The sequence below is a fragment of the Bombus pyrosoma genome, linkage group LG8, assembly GCF_014825855.1.
Source record: "Bombus pyrosoma isolate SC7728 linkage group LG8, ASM1482585v1, whole genome shotgun sequence".
In the NCBI taxonomy this organism is placed as follows: domain Eukaryota; kingdom Metazoa; phylum Arthropoda; class Insecta; order Hymenoptera; family Apidae; genus Bombus; species Bombus pyrosoma.
In genome coordinates, this window is record NC_057777.1 from 2,184,641 (window position 1) to 2,205,358 (window position 20,718).

The following is a 20,718-nucleotide window of genomic DNA, read 5'->3' on the forward strand; positions in this document are numbered from 1 at the left end:
TCTTATGGATCTCGTTCAGTTAACCGCTTTTTTGGAAAATTCGTTTGGAGTTGAAGCAGCTGAAGGGCATACGACATTAATTACATATCGGTACTAATTAAAATGTTAATCGAGGCTTACCCTGTATTGAAGGAACGAAGGTATCGAAAATAGAATTAAACTGTCTAATACTTTCAGTGTCTGACGATAATGATTGACGTGATATATCATGTTGCTCCACCCTCGGTATCAACACGTTGTGAATGTGAATCTGGCCTTAAAGAATCATCTCTGCTGTCATACATTATATCTAAGTTATTACATATTAATTATTAATCACGGTATCAATTACGCTAACGACTATCGTACAATGGAATGTATAAATGACTTTTTTCCCCATTTACCTCAACTACGAGTCTTGCTGAATAAGTATCAGTCGGATATAGTTTGCTTGCAAGAAACCAACTTTAAACTCACCATCAGACGATTCAAATCAAAAATTATAATTCACTTGTCACTAATCGTAACACTCAAATCGTTTGTGCAGATGCAGCTATGTTAATTAAGAGTTTCTTAATTACTAAAAAATTGCAAATCACCTCCAACAAGTAACAATTCAAGTACGTACATATTCCTAACAGTTATCGATTAAACGAGCTTGAAATAAACCAGCTAATCGACAACTTACCAAAACTCTTTGTTACATCCGATAATTCATATAGTTATGACACCTTGTGAGGCTCTGGGAAGACAGATACCGGAGGATAAAAGTTTTCGAAAAAATTATCCTCAGCGACAACATTGTTACTTCGAATGATTCTAAACCAATGTATTTCAATGTAGCCAATGGGACCTTTGGTGCAATCGATTTAACCTTATGCAGTCCTATCATAGCATACAACTGTGAATATATCGCATTCTCTGAACTATACGATAGCGATAGTTTTCCTATTGCAATTCAAACTAATGGATCCACGAGTCGTGAGAATTTTTTTCCTCGAAAATTTGACTTGGCAGATTGATGTGAACATAGTCGATTAATCGACCTGAATCTACCTCCACCAGATATAAGTATTAACGCTGATAGGCATCGAATTGATAATATAATCGAAGAAATTATCGCTGCGTTAAGGAAAGCAGATGACCAGTCGATTCCCAAGACAATCTAACTCCATGCGAATCGAAATAATTTTTATAAATTACCTTGGCAAAACAACGATCGCGAGTCTGAAGTTAAAAACGCTTTAGACGGACTGTTGTTAGGTACAAGAGGCATAAATGATCGGGAAACTTGATAACATTCAAAACATATAGAGCGACAGCAAGAAACATAATAAGACGATATAAGAAATCCATCTAATCCATCCATTCTAAAGTTCTGTGGAATAAATGAAAATCAATTCGAGGATCGTCACACAACTCTCGCTCTAGTGAGATCATGCGAGGCAAACCGAATAAACCAATAATTACTAATCTAAATAAAATACTAATAATTAATGTAGTATCGTCAATGGAATATATTGTTACTATATCCTAATATTTGTAATTTATTTACAATGAATGGATTGTACAAATATAGACAGAAAAACGATGGTAGTTTAATATGAACTAATCGCAATAACACGCTACAATCTAGACAACTCTCGACACAACGGATCCAACGTTCTCTCTCACGCGGACCATACTCTGTCGACAACGCAACTCGCACTCTCTGACTTCTCGATTGACACTCCTCGACTTCTCAACCAAAAACTGACTGCTCCCGCATGTTTTTTGTCTTCCCGTAGACCCATCACGCACGTGTTCTGCGATCGCTCGTGGCCAAGGCCACGTAGGTCCTTCTTACAAAACTATACGCTTGAAGAACCGACGACACATTGATGTGCCCATCGGCGCCTCGGCTCTCGGGACATTGTTTATGGTTTAAGAACGCCTCGACTCTCACGACATTGTATGTGGTTCACTCGCTAACTCCTAGGCCTTATGTCCGCGATACTATATTAATTAAAAAAATTAGTTAATGTAGCGGTACTCGACAGTAAACTTTCCAACGGTTTCTGTCCCGTAGCTCGCTACACAAAGACCTTCTTACGGAATATTTTCAGCTAACCTAAGGACCGGCTATAAATCTTAGGATTTATTTAGCTGAGGTCCTCCAAAGGGACAAATAGTCTTTGTCTTAACAGTCCCTATACCCGTCACCCATTACGGGAAGATACTGGAAATCCGTTTTTCTCATGTACGGTACTTCTCGTTAGCAACTTTCTCTGAAGGACGGTTGGCATCCTTTTCCAACCATTGACACAAAATGCTAATTTACAGCGACGTCCATGTCCCTCATTTTCCGAACCAAGGCTTTCCTTGACGAATCCGATAATCTCGTATCCTTAGACACACCTCATCGTAGTTTTCCTATGCAGCATCATCGTGACGGAAAGTCAGTCGTTAGACGCCTGTCCGAATTGATAGTTGGTAGTTTGCAGTAATGATATATTCTTTCTTTTTTTTATATTTAATAATTTACATTCACAATTTGTCCAATTTGGACATTTGGTGAAATTTTTTAGCTGTTTGATTATCGTGTGGGTGGCTACCCCCAGCGGGGTACCATCTTCGTGTTTGTTAGGTTATATCCTTTGTGATCAATCAATCGTATATGACGCAGCAAATAAAATGAAAACGAAAACTGGCAGCCAAAAGCTGGATCCCATAGAGAACGAATAATATGAGGTGGGCACAGAATGAGACTCGCTCTTTTACAATTACATTAGATCGTCTAATGGTACGCTGCTCTAAGTATAAGCTTCTTCGTGACAAATTTTAATCGAAACCCCCGCTTGTAGAGAATCTGGGCAATGATAACATTCACGCCCACTTGAGTTCATAAAAGAATTCAAACTAATTGACAGACTAATTCAGTACCTACGTAATTGATCTTAAGTTGTAGCTAATAAGTTGTAAGCGACGTAAAACAGTAATTAAAGAAAAGAACGTTCACGATAACAGCGATATTTTAGGTTATGTTCGACGTTCGTCGGAATATCGAATCGTGAAAGAGACAATCGAACCGTATCAGTCCCTTGCGTACGATTTATAGTTTCTTTGATATATCGTTTATTGATAAAAGGGGAGATGGACAATAAATTGTGTGACGAGATAAGAGCTTGATTCCGCTTCCTACGGTTTCTGTAGAATGAAGAAGGCAAGATGCGGAGAAAAATTATACAGAGCATTCGCTTTAATGATCCATACGAGTCTTTAACCATTTCTGATAAATTAATAAAAGAAGTTGTTATCTACGTTTAATACGCAATATAAAGAAATAAACAAGGTTACTGAAACACTTTGTTTCAACAATACAATCAAAGTTATATTAATAGACTATGCGAGTTCTTTCTTTATTACTGCTGCAGATATTAAAGCTAATTTATTTGATGTATCTATTCGGCGAACAATTTTGAACAACGAAAACTTGAATACACAAAATAATGTTTTCCCGATTCGCAGTTGACGTCGTATTACGTATATGTATTTACGTATTTATCTTCTTGCTCGATAGAATTCATCAATGGCAGTTGTTTTTCAGCTACGATTAGAATCGTATATTCTCAAACGCACTAGACTATTGGATCAGAAGCTACGAGGTTCCCTGGCTGTTTTCGATATTCGATGGTAAGTTAAAATTGAACTGTGTTCAACCTACTTGGCGGTTCGCCTGTGAAGCAAATCCTTATAGTGCCAGCACATTACATACGTTAACATCTATTTGATGTACCAACGTAAACTACTCAAAGAAATAGTCACTTTAGTCCAGTCTTTTTTTAGGAAAAAGATGGATATATTTTCGAAATAAATATACAAAGTTCAATATATTTCTAGGAACGTATGTGTGATTCTTCAATCACGGCTTCCGATCGTGTTTTCAACAGCGTGTTGCTCTAGTCTGACACGTGGGGCGAGGAAAAGTGAGACGTGTTAAAAGACAGCCGACGCGTTAAAAATTCGATTTCTAAGATAAAAGTACGTAATTAACGCTTTAGTATCTATTTCTGGTAATGAAGTTAATATCTAGCTCCGGTTTGCTCGACGGCTTAAACGACAACTAGCGCCTGATAATATACATACGTATATACAATACTTGCGCGTGCATTCGTACGCGAGAAGCACAGATAGAAGAAAAATATGCATATTTTCACTTGTGCAAATTTTTTAATATCATCAGCGAGAGTAGCAACCGTTATCGGAAAATAATAATTAAGAATCACGATGTCAAAGTATTTTTTAGACGATTCGAATAGTTTTAAACGATTATTGATAAATTTATCGATCGAATAAAATTGTCGAAAAAATTACGATTGTCCGATTTTTCTAATAAATATTTCGCTCTTTCGAGTATTTACTCTCTATCGTATTTCGAAGAAACGTTGCCTCACGAAGCACGCAATATCGCCTCGTAGTCTTATCTTTTCTCATTTAAGGATCATTTTCGTAACCTTAGAAATGGATAAATCGCGATGCAACGTTTATTAAATATGATTAGCCGTCTGACTGGCATTTTATAACATTTTTAGTTTTCTTTGAAATAAAAAATTCAACAGTTTTCGGTAAATAAATAGATACTGTTTGTGAGAAAGGTGAAAAGTACTTTTGTAAGAAGCTTCGAGAAAAGTATACTGACGAAAGTGGGGGTACGTATTAAGCGCACGTGCTTGGCTTATCTTTGAGAAATTACCAGAAAATATATGTATATGTATATTTATTTACGTGTCGAAGTGACAGTGTTTAATGGCGAATAATGCGAAGCAAGCTGGGATCTTCTGAATGTAAAAAGGGGGCAAAGGAGGGGAGGGGCGTGTTAATTTTGTATTTTGTATTGTCGATGCAGATTGTAATTATAATAATAATAATAATTGTAATAAATTGATTTATCTATTTTATTTAAATTTCAAAATTAAAAATTTAGATTTTTAAAAAATGTATCATTATTTATTTATATTTTATCGTGTACTAAATAGGATGCTGTTTCTAATTCATTAAGCGAAATATTTGTCCTTCGTTATGCTGCGAGCCATGAGATTTCGTTTACCAAATCATTCTCAATTACATATGTAAATCAAATCATCGAAGTAGCGCCACGTGTAGATAATGAAAGTTTATCATTAACTCGTAGTAAATAAGTATGCAAATAGATTAAAATTGAATTACGACGACAGCAATAGATTATGTCGATGCTACAAGAAATTCGATTCGATTCGACAAATCTCAACGGACCCTCTGATTTTGTCGATCATAATTAATTTTGAAAGTACAATTATATCAACTAAACGAAATTAAGCGACTATCGGATAAAATACGACAATGACAAATTTTTCATATTTTTCATTCAATTTTTCCTGGTCGTAAATTTTTCTGGTACGATATGGCTGTCAAAGCATTGTAAATCTTGGTTTTCTAATTACCGTTATTTAGATGTGCGTGCGATCGTATCGTTAAATACATTTACATCACGGCCGAGGTACAAAATTTTGTTTGTGTTACCGTGTACGATACTCTTTCGTTGAACGTCCTTTTACAGATGAAATGCATATGTTAGATCGATGTGGTCGAGTGTTAATAATTATAATTAGAAAATAAAGTAAGAGATACGTGAATGTCAGAACTCGGAACGGCACTGGCAACGCTTCCCCTGGCGTACGAGTTCCATTTGATTCTCTCTGCATAGCAGTACAGTGGGCATTAAGGGGCCGAAATCTCGAGATCCTGAATCGAAGTGTTATCGTCTGTATTCGATGTTTCGAATATTTTTCGTAAAAATTGATTCTATAATCGATACTCTATTAAATTATTATAATTAAATATTACGAATAATTAATAACGTAGAAATTCGTCGTGACCGATGCTTCTGATTAGATATTATGTCACGTTACATGAAAATTAGTGTCATTTTTATTCGTTTCTTGTTCTGAATTTTTATTTGAATTTTTATCGCATGGAATATCATATTAAAATATAACAAGATAAAATATACAGAGTAGCAACTAATTAACACCGAGGCGTGACATTTACAATCGAACGTATTATTTGCTCGTATTGCGGATTATTAATTACAAATTATATTACCTGTCACATAATTTAATTGTTTGATTATGCATTAGTTACGAAATGGATACATAGACAGTTGCGAGTAAAATAATAATGACACTTGCAATTGTACGTATTATAAGAAAAAATAAATTGTACCATGTGCAGCGGACTTTATCGTAAATATATGTTCGTAAGTATTATATTGGAAATTAATTTTTTTCATTCATTTCACTTATACATTTCGACAACAATTAATATCATATTACATTATCAGAACGATGGCAAATCTTTTTCCACAAATTATCTTCTGAAATTATACGCAAGTATTATTTTTCGAACATTCGATCGCACAGTACAATTTTAATAATGAAAGAGCATTTCGTTGCTAGCCTCACTTAGCTTCTTGAATTTACGACCGAAAATACGTAGAATCAGATCTGAATCGTCTTGAAACATTGCATTACGTTTACGTACCATTCATTTTTTAATTGTATATTTTTTACTACATGTTTTTTGTTAACTTAGTCATTAACTTAGACCTTGCAGTAAGCAGCGACTGTTATTACATCAGCTTGCAAAATAATTATTACTCTATGCAAGTGCGTGTTTGAAAACGAAATTTTTTAAAAAGAACTAATCTTTGAAGAATTGAATTTTCGTTTTTTTTTTTTTTTACTTCATCACTCAAAATCATTAAATCTCTCCTCGTCAAATTTGTTTCTATCTTCTATCGTTTTAACACTACGATTTGTTGAAGTTGCATAGGATGCTCCGTGTACTATTATATATTGCGATTACTTAAAAGTATGATCTCACCAATTTCGATGACCTATGTTGTCTTGGTCGTCGCTCTGAACAACTTTTCCCTATGCATGTTACCACCGCTCGGCCTCAGTTTCCGAAATATTCAGAAGAAACCTGTCAAACTTTACAAACGCGTATGTACAATTTGGATCAGAAATTGGAAATATTTTTGCCATCGTACCATCGTCAAAATCATGTTGTCGTCGGAATAAAAGCTCTGCTACGTATCCCATATCAGGTTGCCATTCGTTCGCATTTTTCTGGATTTGTCATAGTTTTTAACGTGTCCGGGGGAAGTTTCTGTAGCGATCAGGATTTCCCGATACTCGGTCGTTGTCCAAACCGGTAGCCTCACCAATCATCCTTGTCATCATGCCATATGTACGTTGCACGCGGTGATGTGACACGTGTCAGGCGCACTATACTAATACACTGGATAGCAACGCGCTTGTTTTCCTAGGGGTGACTTTCAAGTGTCGCGTTCAGCTGTTAAATACAAACGCAGTGCTATCCGGCTATAATTTACAAAATGTATAATTTATCTTGCGATATCGGACCTGATGTAAAAAATAGTCAAAAGTATCTGAGTTTGAAATGGTAAAGTCCGAGGTACCAATGCACTCTATCTTAGATCAGTGATTCTATAAATGGCAACCCTAATCCCACACGTGACGCACGAGTCCCATAACGAGGAACATTATAATACATTGTCAATACCACCTAATGACAAAATCACTTAGTTGCCAACCCAATATATTATAATATCTCGTACCTGGCCGTACACTTTCTATATTCTGCGCGTACGCCGTAGTGTGTCCGGATCAACAAAGTTAGTGTCATAGATACGGTTTGCAACCCTTGGAATTGAAACGGCTGTAAAATCTACAAGATTGCGATACTACTGTCGTATCCGATTTAACGCACCTCCGCACAATACTAATAGTAAATAACGTCTCGGCATATCTGTTCGCAACTGGCTCGATAAATAGTTGTTTACTCGACCGTTCAAAGTCTACTGTGCACGTCCGAATCACCTGTTACGGAATACTCCAATTTTTAAACCATATTCTGTTTTAACACGCTTCGAGTTCCGATTTTTCTTGTAAAATGTGTTCTTCCAACACTTAAACGTTAGTTTTTCACGATGAAATTTCATCGGTTTACTGCGCTTCGTACAATTCATCGCGACGTGTGTTACTTTCAATCAGAATCTGTACCAACTTATCGTAATTGTTACGTACGTAAATTTAGAAATTCACACGATTTTATTTTAAATCGAACAGAAGGTTTTTGTACGTGTCTCGGAAATTAAAGCCACGTGACGGTAGCAAGTACAAGAAGAAGTTGCTTGGAACAATGACACGGGCAATATGTTCTTAGCCTGTTGAGATGAACGAGAAGATCAAAATACCTCATCCTCTTCCTGTCGTGCATATGCATTTTATTTCAGATGATTTATTATTTATTATCGCTACGTTTTAACGAGTATACTAATAAACTTATATTTAATTTGTTGCGTCTAGAATTGAATCAATGACAAGTTGAAAGAGCGTCAAGCCACGAAACCATTCTATATGCAAATTAATAGTTTTGGCCATTACTTTTGAAGAGATTTTCAATACTCTGATCGAGTCTTGATTAGAACTGTCCAAGTTGTCCTGGAATTTATCGCCATTTCGTAAATCACTGGCCTTACGAATATCTGCAGCTTCGTGAAGGTCTAAATGAAGATTTGACCTTGTAACGATGGATGCACGTTCGATGATAACTTTTTACATATTCCTTTTTAGGCTACTACACAAAGGCCTTGACAAATTCGGCAATATCTTGACTCAACGATCCAATTGTACGCTTTGAACCGTATCGTTAATTATCGTTAATATTATTTCAATAAAAATACAGGTGAACATTGTTGATCTTTCGTACGTTTAGCTAGCGTTTTACCATTGACGTTATGAATCAAATAATTGAGTTGATGGGAAAATTTATGTCGGCAGCGGTTTAATTATTCACCTCGGTTTTTTCCATCTTCGTTGTAAATAACCTCACTTGTAAGAAGATTAGGAGTGTGTATGCAAAATATACGACCGTATCAGCGAAAAAAGAAACGATGCAGAGTGATCGTCAAACAAAGAGACGGAATTTTCCCTAATGCGATTTTAATTATTAACACTTGGCGAATTTAAAGAAACGTTGTCCAAACGTTCCCAAAGAATTAGGAGGCAAATTAGTTCGTACAGTGCACGTGATACGTCTGTATATCATTGTTTATCCTGATAAGTTCGAATGACAAATAGCATTCTGACGAACAATTCCGACGTGATGTCTAAACGTGTAGATCATGGGACATTGTTGTCGGAAATTTCAAAAATTAGTAGAACACTTCTGAAATACGATGTTTCGCTATTACGTGAATCATTTGGAAAGCACGGATAATTACGTTGCTATCGGTGAAGCAGTTTAATTTTATGATGAAAACGAACGATTTGTCCAATCGTCCTTTGATTAATACCAGGATACTGATAAGTCCTCGATATCATCGAATAACTTTGTTGCAATGTTTGTGCAATGCTGAATGCATATGCGAAGATTTATGTCGTACAAATAAAGCAAGAAGGTTGAAACTGAAAGGAACCTTTGATCTGAAATTTTTGTCTTATCTCATTTCGTAGAAATTTATCTTGGATAATTGTTAAATTTACTGCAGATAGCGTAGTATCAAGTTATGCTGTTGTTTATCTATGAGGACGACGCTAATTACATAGATATTTGCGTAACTTTCTTTTTTCATATACTTTGTTTTAATTTCGTAAAGTTAAGTAACGTTGTCGTTAATCTCTCTATTTAACAACTAAAGGACGTTTTAGACTAACCGCGCTAAAAAAAATGTGACGCTTTTTGGTAAGAAAAAAAAAGGAAGAAACTATCGCATTTTTAACGCGTCTAAAGCAAAAGCGCGCAAGAATAAAGCGGTAAAACCGTATCAATCGTGGAGAATCATTCGGCTCTGTTTCAATCACGTTCTTCTATATCGTATAAAATCTTTTCGACGATGCAGCTCATTTTTGCTAAACAATGTTTTTCATTAGAAAATTATCGCGTTACGTTTAGTCATTTAGTGGTTTCCCACAACGAACCAAAGTATAACTTCGAACTTCGTTTAACAGTTCATCGTCCCCCTTGAATTCCTATAACGTTATCAAAAACTACCACGACCTCTGGAAGACCATATTTACACTTACAATTCGTGGCAGTGTGGACAAGTCGAGCGCCAAAGAGCATCGCTTTCGCATCGACGCTGCTAGTATTATTTTGGTAATTGTTTTTTAATATCGCGTTAATATCGGATAGGATAAGGATAGTCGACGTCCTAATTGGATACGAACGGAGTAGACGGGAAAAAATACTCTGCATCCTGGATACAGGCGGTGGACAGTTTTGAAATAAGAAAAATAGAGATGTTGAGAAGATGAAAGACGATGGCGGATCGACCGATGTGACAGTGCGGGTGGAATTGAATCTTTTTTGTCTATCGCTCGTACGATTCGCTTCGACAACTTGTTTCGCCCCACCAGGGTCGAATTTACATACACGTCGCAGGTGGCTTTTGCGTTTGTCTGATTTTAGCGCGAATTGTAGTTTCGCGGCAGGCATGTGCAGCGCGTGCAGCTGAAATTACGCTCAGTTTCTCCGTCTCTTCACGGTGCACGTTGCTGTTGCTAGAAGCGCGCAACCATCGCCATTTTTCCGCTTTGTTTTTTCCTCCCTTTCTTTTCTTACCTCCCTTTTTCTTCATTTTATCCTCCGTTTCCTCTATTTTCGTAAGGAAAAAAGGAACAGAGAAATCGTCGTTCGCCGCGACGATTCCGCGCGTGTGTGTAAGAGAGAAAGAGAGTTCTCCCCTTTGACAGCTGTTTCGCTAACTGATTGGCTCAAGACACAAAATCGCAGGAGACGGAGGACAACAGGATATTTAATGAATCCGTCGGTGAAGTACAGCGGTAAGTTTGTAAAGGAGTTGTGTTTGTGTTTCTTTTTTTCTTCTTTTTTGGTGGGAGGAGATATTTTTACTACTTTCTTTCTCTTTTGCCGTTTTATCAATAGCAGATTTTCAATCGCGTTTTAATCGAAAATCCTAACGTTTACGAAAATTAATATTCGTCGATCAAACGATTTGAAATAAACGCAGCGCCACATACCTATGCGGCTGTCGTTGGTTCAGCGACTTTTCAAATGTCGAATTAACCGTAACAGACGATTAAACGAATCCACGAACGTCGCCCTTGCCATTCATCAGATTGAAAAATTGCATGATTTTTCCCATTTTTTGTGCAAGGAATCTTTATTTAGCTCGAATCTTTTTTGCATATCGGGCGGAAAATCGGCCGAGGACCGCGACGTAACTCGTGCCGCAAATTCACGCGTCAGTGAAAAACTAGTAAAAGAATTTCATTTTGGAAATATGAAAATGTGGGAACGGTGTCGTAAACGTTGTACAGAAAAGTTAGCGAGGAATTAACACATGAATAATGTTTTTCCTTCCGTTTATCACATTTGTTATGAACCAGACTGAAAAGCGAAGAAATCACGTATTGCGTGCGACACGAATTATTTCAAAAGTCACGTAAAACTGTAACTTTCTCGCTTTGGTTGCTTTTGATTCGGAACGTCTGCCTGAATAAACACACAAAGCGTTGCTTTTAAACCAAAGATCGTATCACGGATTGAAGTATGAGGAGTAAATATCTTGTTATTGCTATCTCAAGATTGTGGTAATTATCGTAATTTAAAAAAAGTAGACGGATCGTATTTAAATTTCAAATGATCAATCAGCCAATCGATTCAATGACATATTTACTTTTATACATATTGATTCTCAAACCTGTTTCGATTATCGCTTATCAATTAACTCGTGTAACTACTTTACGCAATCACACGATCCTGGAATTTACTATCGATGGTATAATAAAATAAAAAAAGAAACGATTGCGAAAACACAATGGCATTGGATAACCATAAACTTCATTCATTCGTTGTACGCATTATCGGAAATACTATTTCGTAGAGGGATCTCATACAAGTCCGATGATCTCAAGTGCTTCTACTCCAACACCGTTTCTCTTTCTTTTTCGCTATATTTCTTTCCTCTATCGATATTTTATTCGAATATTATATAAATAATGTAAAAACTTAACCGAAAGTGTACGAACTGGTATCTGCCAATGTTATCCAAACGTTGCTCAAACGTCGTTTCATCGCAATATCTTGCATTTGATTTACACGTTTGCTGACATTTTTCATTAGATTGTTTAATCGTTTAGAGTTTAACGTAATATTTTGCGAAAGCGTGACGGTCGTGTCGCTTCAAAATATACTGTGCACTGCTCGAGAAAAGTTCGGCGGGAGGAATTCGGCGCCACCGATTGGATATTTCTGACAGACTCGACACGATCATAAAGATAAGCACACGTATTGGCGAAAAGTGTCATATACGCAAATAAAACGATATAACAACGCGTGACGGTGAGCGATAGTGAACAATATCTCCCTTGCCTCTGTGTCGCACCGTGAAACTTCTTTCCAGCAGCGCACTGTACATACCTGTGATCACAATATTCAAATATTATTATCTGATCGATTACCTGACAATAATCATTGCGATTACGAAACTGAAGCAGCACATATACGTATATACCGATAACTAGGTGACAATCATTTGCATATGATAAATGCCCCAGCAATAGAAGGATAGTAGGTTTATTAATATTTATTTTCATAGAACATGACGCTACTTCCCCTAGCGGTATTACGGAATTTTCCTTCATTATCGAATACACCTAACAGATTTACGGTTTCCCAATGCACTGTACGCAGCTATGTATATTTGCTTCATGACAACCAGATGCATGTTTATAGCGTCTAATTACACGACGTTAAAAAATGAAATTGAAAAGCGAGTTGCTGGTTAATCGTTTACCAACAACGTTTGTTTGACTCCGTCGACATGAAAGACGACATGGGAATAAATATCTTATTGCGACTGCTACTTGGGAAATGCTCGTTCAAACGACCGGTTTTTCATTGTAAATGTAACACGTTAGCAAATAATTTTCATAAACAAGCATAAGCGATAGACCGACACACGTATCCTGGACGAATCGTTACGAAAATATTTTTCGAAATTTCCTGATAATTAATCTGTATCCCAGTATCGCACGTGTATCGTAAAAATACGTGCCGATTTGTTTTCGAGACGAACACGACGAACGTGTTAAATCGATATTTTCATTTTTATACCACGTGTACTCTCGCTTTCACAGAATATGAGAAACGCGTTAGATTTGAGAATATTAATTCGGATATTAATTTTTAATTCGAATTATATCAAATAAATTATAATTGTTTCGTAGACAGCGTGGAAAACAAAAGTCTCTAACAATAATTCGTAATATTTTAATATTTTAATACACGTGACGCGAGATTATTTTTATATCTTTACATTTTTATATCTGCTTTCAGGGGCATGTCAATCATAATTAAAATTGCTTATTCACGTAATTAATATGGTTCATTGTTCTTCCATTCAATGCCGTGAAACAAGATGTTAAGTGTCATGACTATGTATATATTCCTTTAAATGAAAACATTTATTCGTTCCTTTCTCGATTGATAAGCTCTACTTACTATCGCGCCACATATTTTAAACGTGATATAGTGCATAAAAATTGCTGCATCGAAGATTATCACCCAATATCCTAATTATGAGAAAGAACGTATACCAAAATATCGTACGACATGTTTTGATTTTACTAGACGAGTAACTGACCAGAGTAAAGTTTCGCACACGATTATCGTGCGAAAGCAGATACATAATAATAAACGTATATTTGCGAGATAATAAAAATAAAAGAAGAAATAAATTATAAAAGAAGAGACGAATGAATAAGGAATATAAAAATAGAATCTATGTACGTGCGGACGTGTAATACACGCTCAATACAATATACAAGAATTTGGAAAATTCCAAACACTATGTGTTTATACATTTTTTCTACAGATACGTGGAATTAACGAGCTATACCATCGGTGTAAACATGTATTCTACTTGAATTACTGTCGTATTTGCTAATTCTTCAGTTAGACTTTCTCGGTCATCATCTCACCATTAAATCTAGTCATTGTCAAACGTATTACAGTATTATAGTGATCAATTTTACATTTCACTAAATGCTATCAGCTGCAAGTTGCTTTTCTTATTTGAATAAATGTCACTTTTATATGATATCATTTTATCGTACTTTAATCACGTTCGTAAATACTTTTTGTCATACTTTTCACGATTCATACCGATCGCTTGAAATCGTAATTTATAACAAAGTGGCGAGTGAAACATTTTTAGTGAAAATCTGTCGTTCGTTGACGATAACTCGATTATTGTGATAATAGATATTATATATTGCTAGCCTGTAACGTAAACGTTTACACAAATCGTGTTTAACAACGACAAATACCGTGAAATTAAAGTAACTAAGTACTGATTAAATATCATAAAATGTAACTAACGTCAAATTTATAAATTGTCAAATTGTCTATGTTTGTAAACGTTCATTTACAGAGAGAACACGATCCTAAGAAATCCTTTTTTTTTTATCGTCCAGTTACTAACTTCAATCGTTAATAGTAATAATTTATTTTGTTAAACGTATTACGTGAATGATGGTGCTTAAACGATTCTTCGATTTGCTTTCAATGTTTAGCTACAAATATTTGCGATGTACGTTACTTTGCTGCTTTACAACGTTAACACAATAATATACAAAACTTATTGTACAAGATCAATAATCGTGTACTGTGTGTTTTGCTATAGGTGAAGACGTAAAGTCTGAGGAGTCTGGCCCCGCAGATTTCGAACGAGCAATAACTAATGCCGGTAAGCATATATCGATGTTTTTATTCCGCGCTCTCACTTAAAACAACGTCTTATGCTCCATCAATCGCCATTGCGCGTTTAAAATTCAAGAAAAGAAACGCGTAAAAATTCCAGACGACCTGATAGCTTATTTTGCTTTTATCTTTCGAAACTATTAAATCCTGAACGATGCATATACGCGTATATAATTACCGAAACAACTATACGAATTACAACAAGGAAATAAACATTCCTAAGTAACGTAAAGATTCCTAAGAGCTTTGAGCCTTTCGTCTTCTCAAAGAATTTTTATCTTCTTTTCCTTTCGTAACATCTACGAAATAAACGAACAAAACGATGTTGCTCGATGCAAAGATCACATCGAAACTAGCATATTTTCTAAGGATAAAGAAAACCAAACAGTCAGAAATATCATATATATATATAGAGAGAGAGAGAGGGAGAAGAAGATAAAAATCCGACTTTGAATTGAATCCAATCGAATGGCTTTCCTTGGAATCTTTCGTCGATCGAATTACGTCTGCAACTCTTCCATGTACACGCAAAATTATTCGACAGGCTATGGAAAATTCAACTACTTGTTGCTGTTGGCCGTGTTGCCCGCTAGTTTCTCCAGTATTTTCTCGTCATCGGCGATGTCGTACGTGTTACCATCGGCCGAGTGCGACTTGAGGCTCACCATGTTCGACAAGGGTCTACTCAACTCGATGACGTTCGCAGGTGGTATATTCATTTATTGGCGTAATCACGTAACCGCGACTGTAATTACAGGTTGAGCTTAAGACACAGAGAGTCAAAGCGCGCATTTGGTAGGCTTCGAGTTTCTGGTTAGAACACACATGGTGTACGCTATGGACTCGTTAGGGAATGTATTTGTACGAGTACGGACATGGTAATTAAATGACACACTCTTGTACTTCATCGTGCATTGGTTACGTGGTTCGCGTGGGCAACGATCTCGAGTGACGATTTTCAAGCGACGAGAAATCGCGTTCGAGATCGGCGAGCGATCGTTCGACTCGTAATTTAAAATTGCTTCCGTCTTTATTTCTACTGTAACGTAATTTAGATTGTCGATTGTTTGCCAGGTAAGAGAGCAAGACTTTCAGAAGGTCTCTTTATCGGGTTTGAGACATTGGGAATTTTTTTTTAAGAAAAAGAGAGTGGATTATTTTATGACCTGTTTAAGATTATTGCGAATTAAAAGTCTAAACTGTTTACCGCATTGCTTACCGTATGATTGATTCGAATCAGAAACGAAGAGATACTTTACGAGTTTCTAATTTTTAATCTCTGTTATACATCCGAACATAATATTTTCCAATGACGGAATTTTCCGTTTCAAATATGTACATATTTTATTAGTGTTCATACGCAGAGTGTGCTATTTCCTTTATTCGATCGAGTGAATTCTGATTATAAAAATTTGGTACGAAACTAACGACGTGATTAAAGAACTCGAAAGATGTAAGTGCAACAGAATTAGAAAAAGTACATGGCGTTGGAGAAGCCACCACAGTCACAGACGTCGAAAAACGAAAACATGATCTAAAGCACGTCGATCCCAGTGATGCTGACAACAGTAGAAAACCCGTAAATATACTGATGCAATGAAATGATTTCATTGCGATAAAAACGATAATAACGACGACTTTATGCAAATGGAAAGAACAAACAAAAACGGTAAAGAAGAGATTCCTTCCCGTACCGAAGCATTCGTGACGTTCGAAAAAGGGCTTGGATGATTCGAAATGGAAAAAGAATGTAACTCTATGCGGTTTCTTGCGTTGAAACGATTATACGCAAGTAAAAAGATATTGGATCCATAAATACTTAAAGAAACTATCGATTAATCTTAAACTACATTTGAATAAATAAAATTTCATATCCAGGAAAATGATTGTTCTATTATCCGGAAATTTCATTATCGAAGCAGTTTTGTAACTGCTAAGGAACTGATAAGGAAGATTGTATAATTTATACAAAAGGAATCGAATGGTATAAGACACAGTATTCTGAGAAAGTAAACTTTTCGATAGCTTATCGTTTCTTTATTGTATTAATTAAAAACTTGTTGATAATGCCACGCACAACATCACCTTTAATAAAACTCTCTAACGGAGAAGCTTGATATCAGTATACTGCGAAGAACTCGGTATTATGACAACAATAGGAACAGGTGGAAGAGATATGAGAATTTATGAAAACGGAAAGTCCCACGGAAAGATCAATGTTTATATCAAACATAACCGATATGATTTACAATGCATAATATCTGCATCTGTATTTCTGGAACAATTCTGATAGCTATTGTTTAGAACGATTTCGGGAAATTTCATCCTTCGTTTCTGATTCATTTTCGAATAAGAAAATTATTCATTTTTATTGTATCAAAATTTATATCGAATTACATTAATCGTTACTTTCGTCATAATAAGTAACTTTAGGATTTAATCGATCACGTACATACATTTCATTCCTATAGGGAATAATTTCTTAAATATATGCTTATGTATATTCTTTGAAAGTCAGTTTCGTAATTCTTTCCTTTTTTCCCTATCTGCTCAAATTACTATGAATATAATGAATAAACATAATATGATTCATATTGATAAAGTGCGTATCATAAAACCAACCGAGAAATCTAACTTCCCAACTATTGTTGAAAATTTGGCTGGTTTCAGGTATGATCAGCACCTCATTTTTCTGGGGATTTATGACCGATACGTTTGGTCGTAAGAAGATAATGTTCTACGGTTACATAGTCGCCGGAATCATGAGTTTGGCGGCTTGTTTCTCGCATACTTCATGGCTTTTAATTTTGTTCAAGTTTCTCGATGGCGTAATGTAAGTTGATGCAACGATCATTGCAATGAAAACATTAATACTTCGATCGCTACGATTCGTATCTATCTTTGCGTTAACATACTGCACGGTTCGTTGATCGTGGAACTGACGAATGAAAACAAAATGTCGAACTACACATAGCTTAATGCAGAATTACAAATCTACTGTACCATTGGCGATGCATATGGCAGCTAAAATTGATTCTTTCAAAAAATATCAAATTTTGATGATAATCTTTTCACGCTTGCAGCATGTCCGGCCCGTATGCCGCTCTGATGTCTTATTTGGCAGAAGTACACAACGATGCGCAGCGATCTCGAACCTATATGTGGCTAGGGGTGTTTTTCTCGCTTGGAAATATTTCTCTACCATGTGAGTACCCTTTAATCGCGATATCCTGCTCTCATATCCTTCTAATGTGTTTACATAGCTTTGAAAATTATTCCTTTTGACCACTGAAGCGATTCATTGAAGGAAAATTACGATACGTTCATATAGCGATGTTTTTCTGATCTCTGTATCGACTGATACTGAAAGGAAGAGCAATTAACGAATAGACAACACTGAATGTCTATAAGATAGAAGAAAATTCTATGTGTCGACTGGGATAAACTCTCTAATGTCTTTAATATAGATCTTCAATTTCATTGCTTATTTTGCCTGACTTTCATCCGCATAAAACAGGGGAAATATTTGGTTTCAGGCATCGCCTGGTTAATCATACCGCAAAAATGGACCATTAACGTTTGGACCGGGGTCTTAAAGATCAGTTCATGGCGTGTGTTCTTGGCGATTTGTTCGTTGCCAGAGTTTCTTGCCTGCTTAGCGATCTTCGCATTCCCCGAGAGCCCGCGTTTTCTTTTGTTGAAAGGCAGAAGAGAGGAGGCTCTTGAAGTTTTCAGAAAGATATACTCGGTGAACACCGGCAAGGATCCAGACACATATCCAGTAAGCGATGTTCGATATTTCAGTGTTTTCCACGAAAAATTGTAAATTGCATTTCGATACAACCCAATTACGTTTGTTATATTTCCACTCATGCTCACTCCTTGCATAACATTAATGTGACCATTCATTCGTTCATTTTTGATACCAAGTCCAATTCGAAATGACCTTCGTTTTCAGATAAAAGATATCAATGACGAGCATTCCGTTGAGCTGGCGAGTAACAGTAAGATAAAGGACAAGCTACGTTCCTGCTGGCAACAGATCAAACCACTCTTTCTATCGCCAAACGTCTTCAAACTGATCGCAATCGGCATGATCCAACTGGGTGCCACGATAGGGTTAGTTGGATCAACTGAACCTTTCTTGAAATATATTTTCATTATCGCTGGCTCTTTGAATTCTTTATATCATGTCGAATATATTTCAAGAGTCAACGTTCGTGAGTGACTTTAATCGTAGGAGAAACGAAGAACGTTGACCAATGAGGAAATTTCAATTTATAGATCGAATTCGATTAGACTATGGATGCCACAATTATTCACAATGATGGAACAATTCAAGAACGACTATTCGAAATACGAATATTCGAGCTCGCAGCCGCGCTTCTGTTACATGTTAGGCCAACAAGGAGCCAATCATAATTTCTCAACGAGTTTTGTAAACGAAACTCTAAATGCTGCCCACACATGCGTACCGGTATTACGTTATTTACATACAAATACAATAAATCATTCCTTGTTTACACACATTTCTTTGTTTTTTACATTGCGATGGTGTAAATTAAGATTGTACAATGTATATCGTTGCTTGTTACGCGTACTTACGAAGGATTTATTAATTCTCTCTCTTTTGGCTTTTGTTTGTATACGTTGAAGATTTAAATCATTTTTTACGCGTGTTTTATTTCAGGTGGAATTGAACTCAAAAGTATTCATTAATTCTATAGTAATTGCGGTTACCGGTGTAATAGGATACACTTTGGCAGGCACGCTCATTACTGTAGTAGGAAAAAAGAAACTTATAGGTGAGATATCTACGCTGAACATAAATTTTGTACAGAAACGTACAGGAAAACGTATTGATCTTCGTAATAATTTCCAATTTCTATTTGTTGCAGCAACTTGTTTCATTGTAGCAGCTGCTTGTTGCGGCTCGCTTTACTGGGCTGAAGACACTAACAGTATTCTTGGTTTGTGTTCAGTTTTCGTAGCCATGTCGAGCATAGGTGGTGCCTGTGTCGTAAACGTTATCGTCGATAATTTCCCTACGTGTTTAAGGTACAAAGATATATAATTTTGCAGCAATTTATTTATTCTACGTCTCAAGTATCTTATCAATTATTTAATACTTTTCTTCAGGACTATGGCAGTTAGTCTAACTATGATGGTAGGCAGAATTGGGGCGGTCATAGGCAATTTACTATTTCCAGTGCTGTTTGACTTGTCCTGCTTGGGTCCCTTCATTATGATTGGCTCTGCCTCTCTAGGTAAAATCACCTAAATCCTTTGGTATATGAATAATAAAACGATGTCATGGTATAATATTCTTATATGTACATTGCACACAAATTTAATTTTTCAGTATCGGCATTACTAGTGACCATCCTTCCACGAAAAAAATCGCAGAAGAATAAGCCAAAGCAAATTGCCTGACGAAAATGTATATGATTAAAATGTAATCAGTTAATAATAGCTGAAAAAATCGCTTGTAAATACACACCCTGTGTCTGGTCGTTGATCGATTGTAATTTTCGGTGCATGATTTTTCATCATGTAAATATGTAAATACAATACAATTACACTCATGTAGCATAAGGTATCCTCATCATTTTATACGTATGCGTGTAACCCAAACACTTCGCAAGCAAATGCATGGCCTAAGTGACGTTTTTAATAAACATCATGATTGCATGGCGTAACATAATTTTAGAACACCCGTTATTCTCGAGATTTAATAACCTCGCTCGTCCGTGGATCATTAGATAATACATTAACTCGCAATTAATGTCGTTAATTCACAAAATAATTATTGAATATCGTAAAATTCAGAGGCGATGTAAGGAAAAGAAGCAATATTGTTATGTAATAAATCTTCGCTGTTACTATTTTAAAGATCGTAATAGCTCG

At 36.0% G+C, this 20,718-nt stretch overlaps 2 protein-coding genes and 1 long non-coding RNA gene across 6 annotated transcripts in view; 1 reads left to right on the forward strand and 2 right to left on the reverse strand.

Moving 5' to 3' along the window:
* The window catches only part of LOC122570140 (peroxidase-like), a 58,198-nt gene that overhangs the window by 36,763 nt on the left and 717 nt on the right, over window positions 1–20,718 (reverse strand). The window lies entirely within an intron of this gene.
* Window positions 1,601–20,406, forward strand: LOC122570143 (synaptic vesicle glycoprotein 2B-like). 3 transcript variants are annotated; one of them, XM_043732080.1, is made up of 13 exons: window positions 1,601–3,651; window positions 3,859–3,999; window positions 14,735–14,797; window positions 15,356–15,517; window positions 17,482–17,644; window positions 17,895–18,016; window positions 18,348–18,592; window positions 18,770–18,930; window positions 19,096–19,288; window positions 19,502–19,616; window positions 19,710–19,869; window positions 19,951–20,078; window positions 20,174–20,406. In XM_043732080.1, exons 4-13 carry the CDS (start codon window positions 15,433–15,435, stop codon window positions 20,242–20,244), a joined length of 1,443 nt encoding a protein of 480 aa, XP_043588015.1. In that variant the 5' UTR covers window positions 1,601–3,651; window positions 3,859–3,999; window positions 14,735–14,797; window positions 15,356–15,432; the 3' UTR covers window positions 20,245–20,406. The 3 variants fall into 3 exon arrangements, with proteins under 3 accessions (XP_043588015.1, XP_043588014.1, XP_043588016.1); XM_043732079.1 differs by lacking the exons at window positions 1,601–3,651; window positions 3,859–3,999 and adding an exon at window positions 10,507–10,868; XM_043732081.1 differs by lacking the exons at window positions 1,601–3,651; window positions 3,859–3,999; window positions 14,735–14,797 and having other exon boundaries at window positions 15,356–15,689.
* LOC122570147 lies at window positions 4,896–10,310 on the reverse strand. The gene is made up of 2 exons (XR_006317732.1): window positions 7,049–10,310; window positions 4,896–6,989 (listed from the first exon to the last, which is right to left on the reverse strand). It is a non-coding gene; the product is annotated as an uncharacterized LOC122570147 (long non-coding RNA).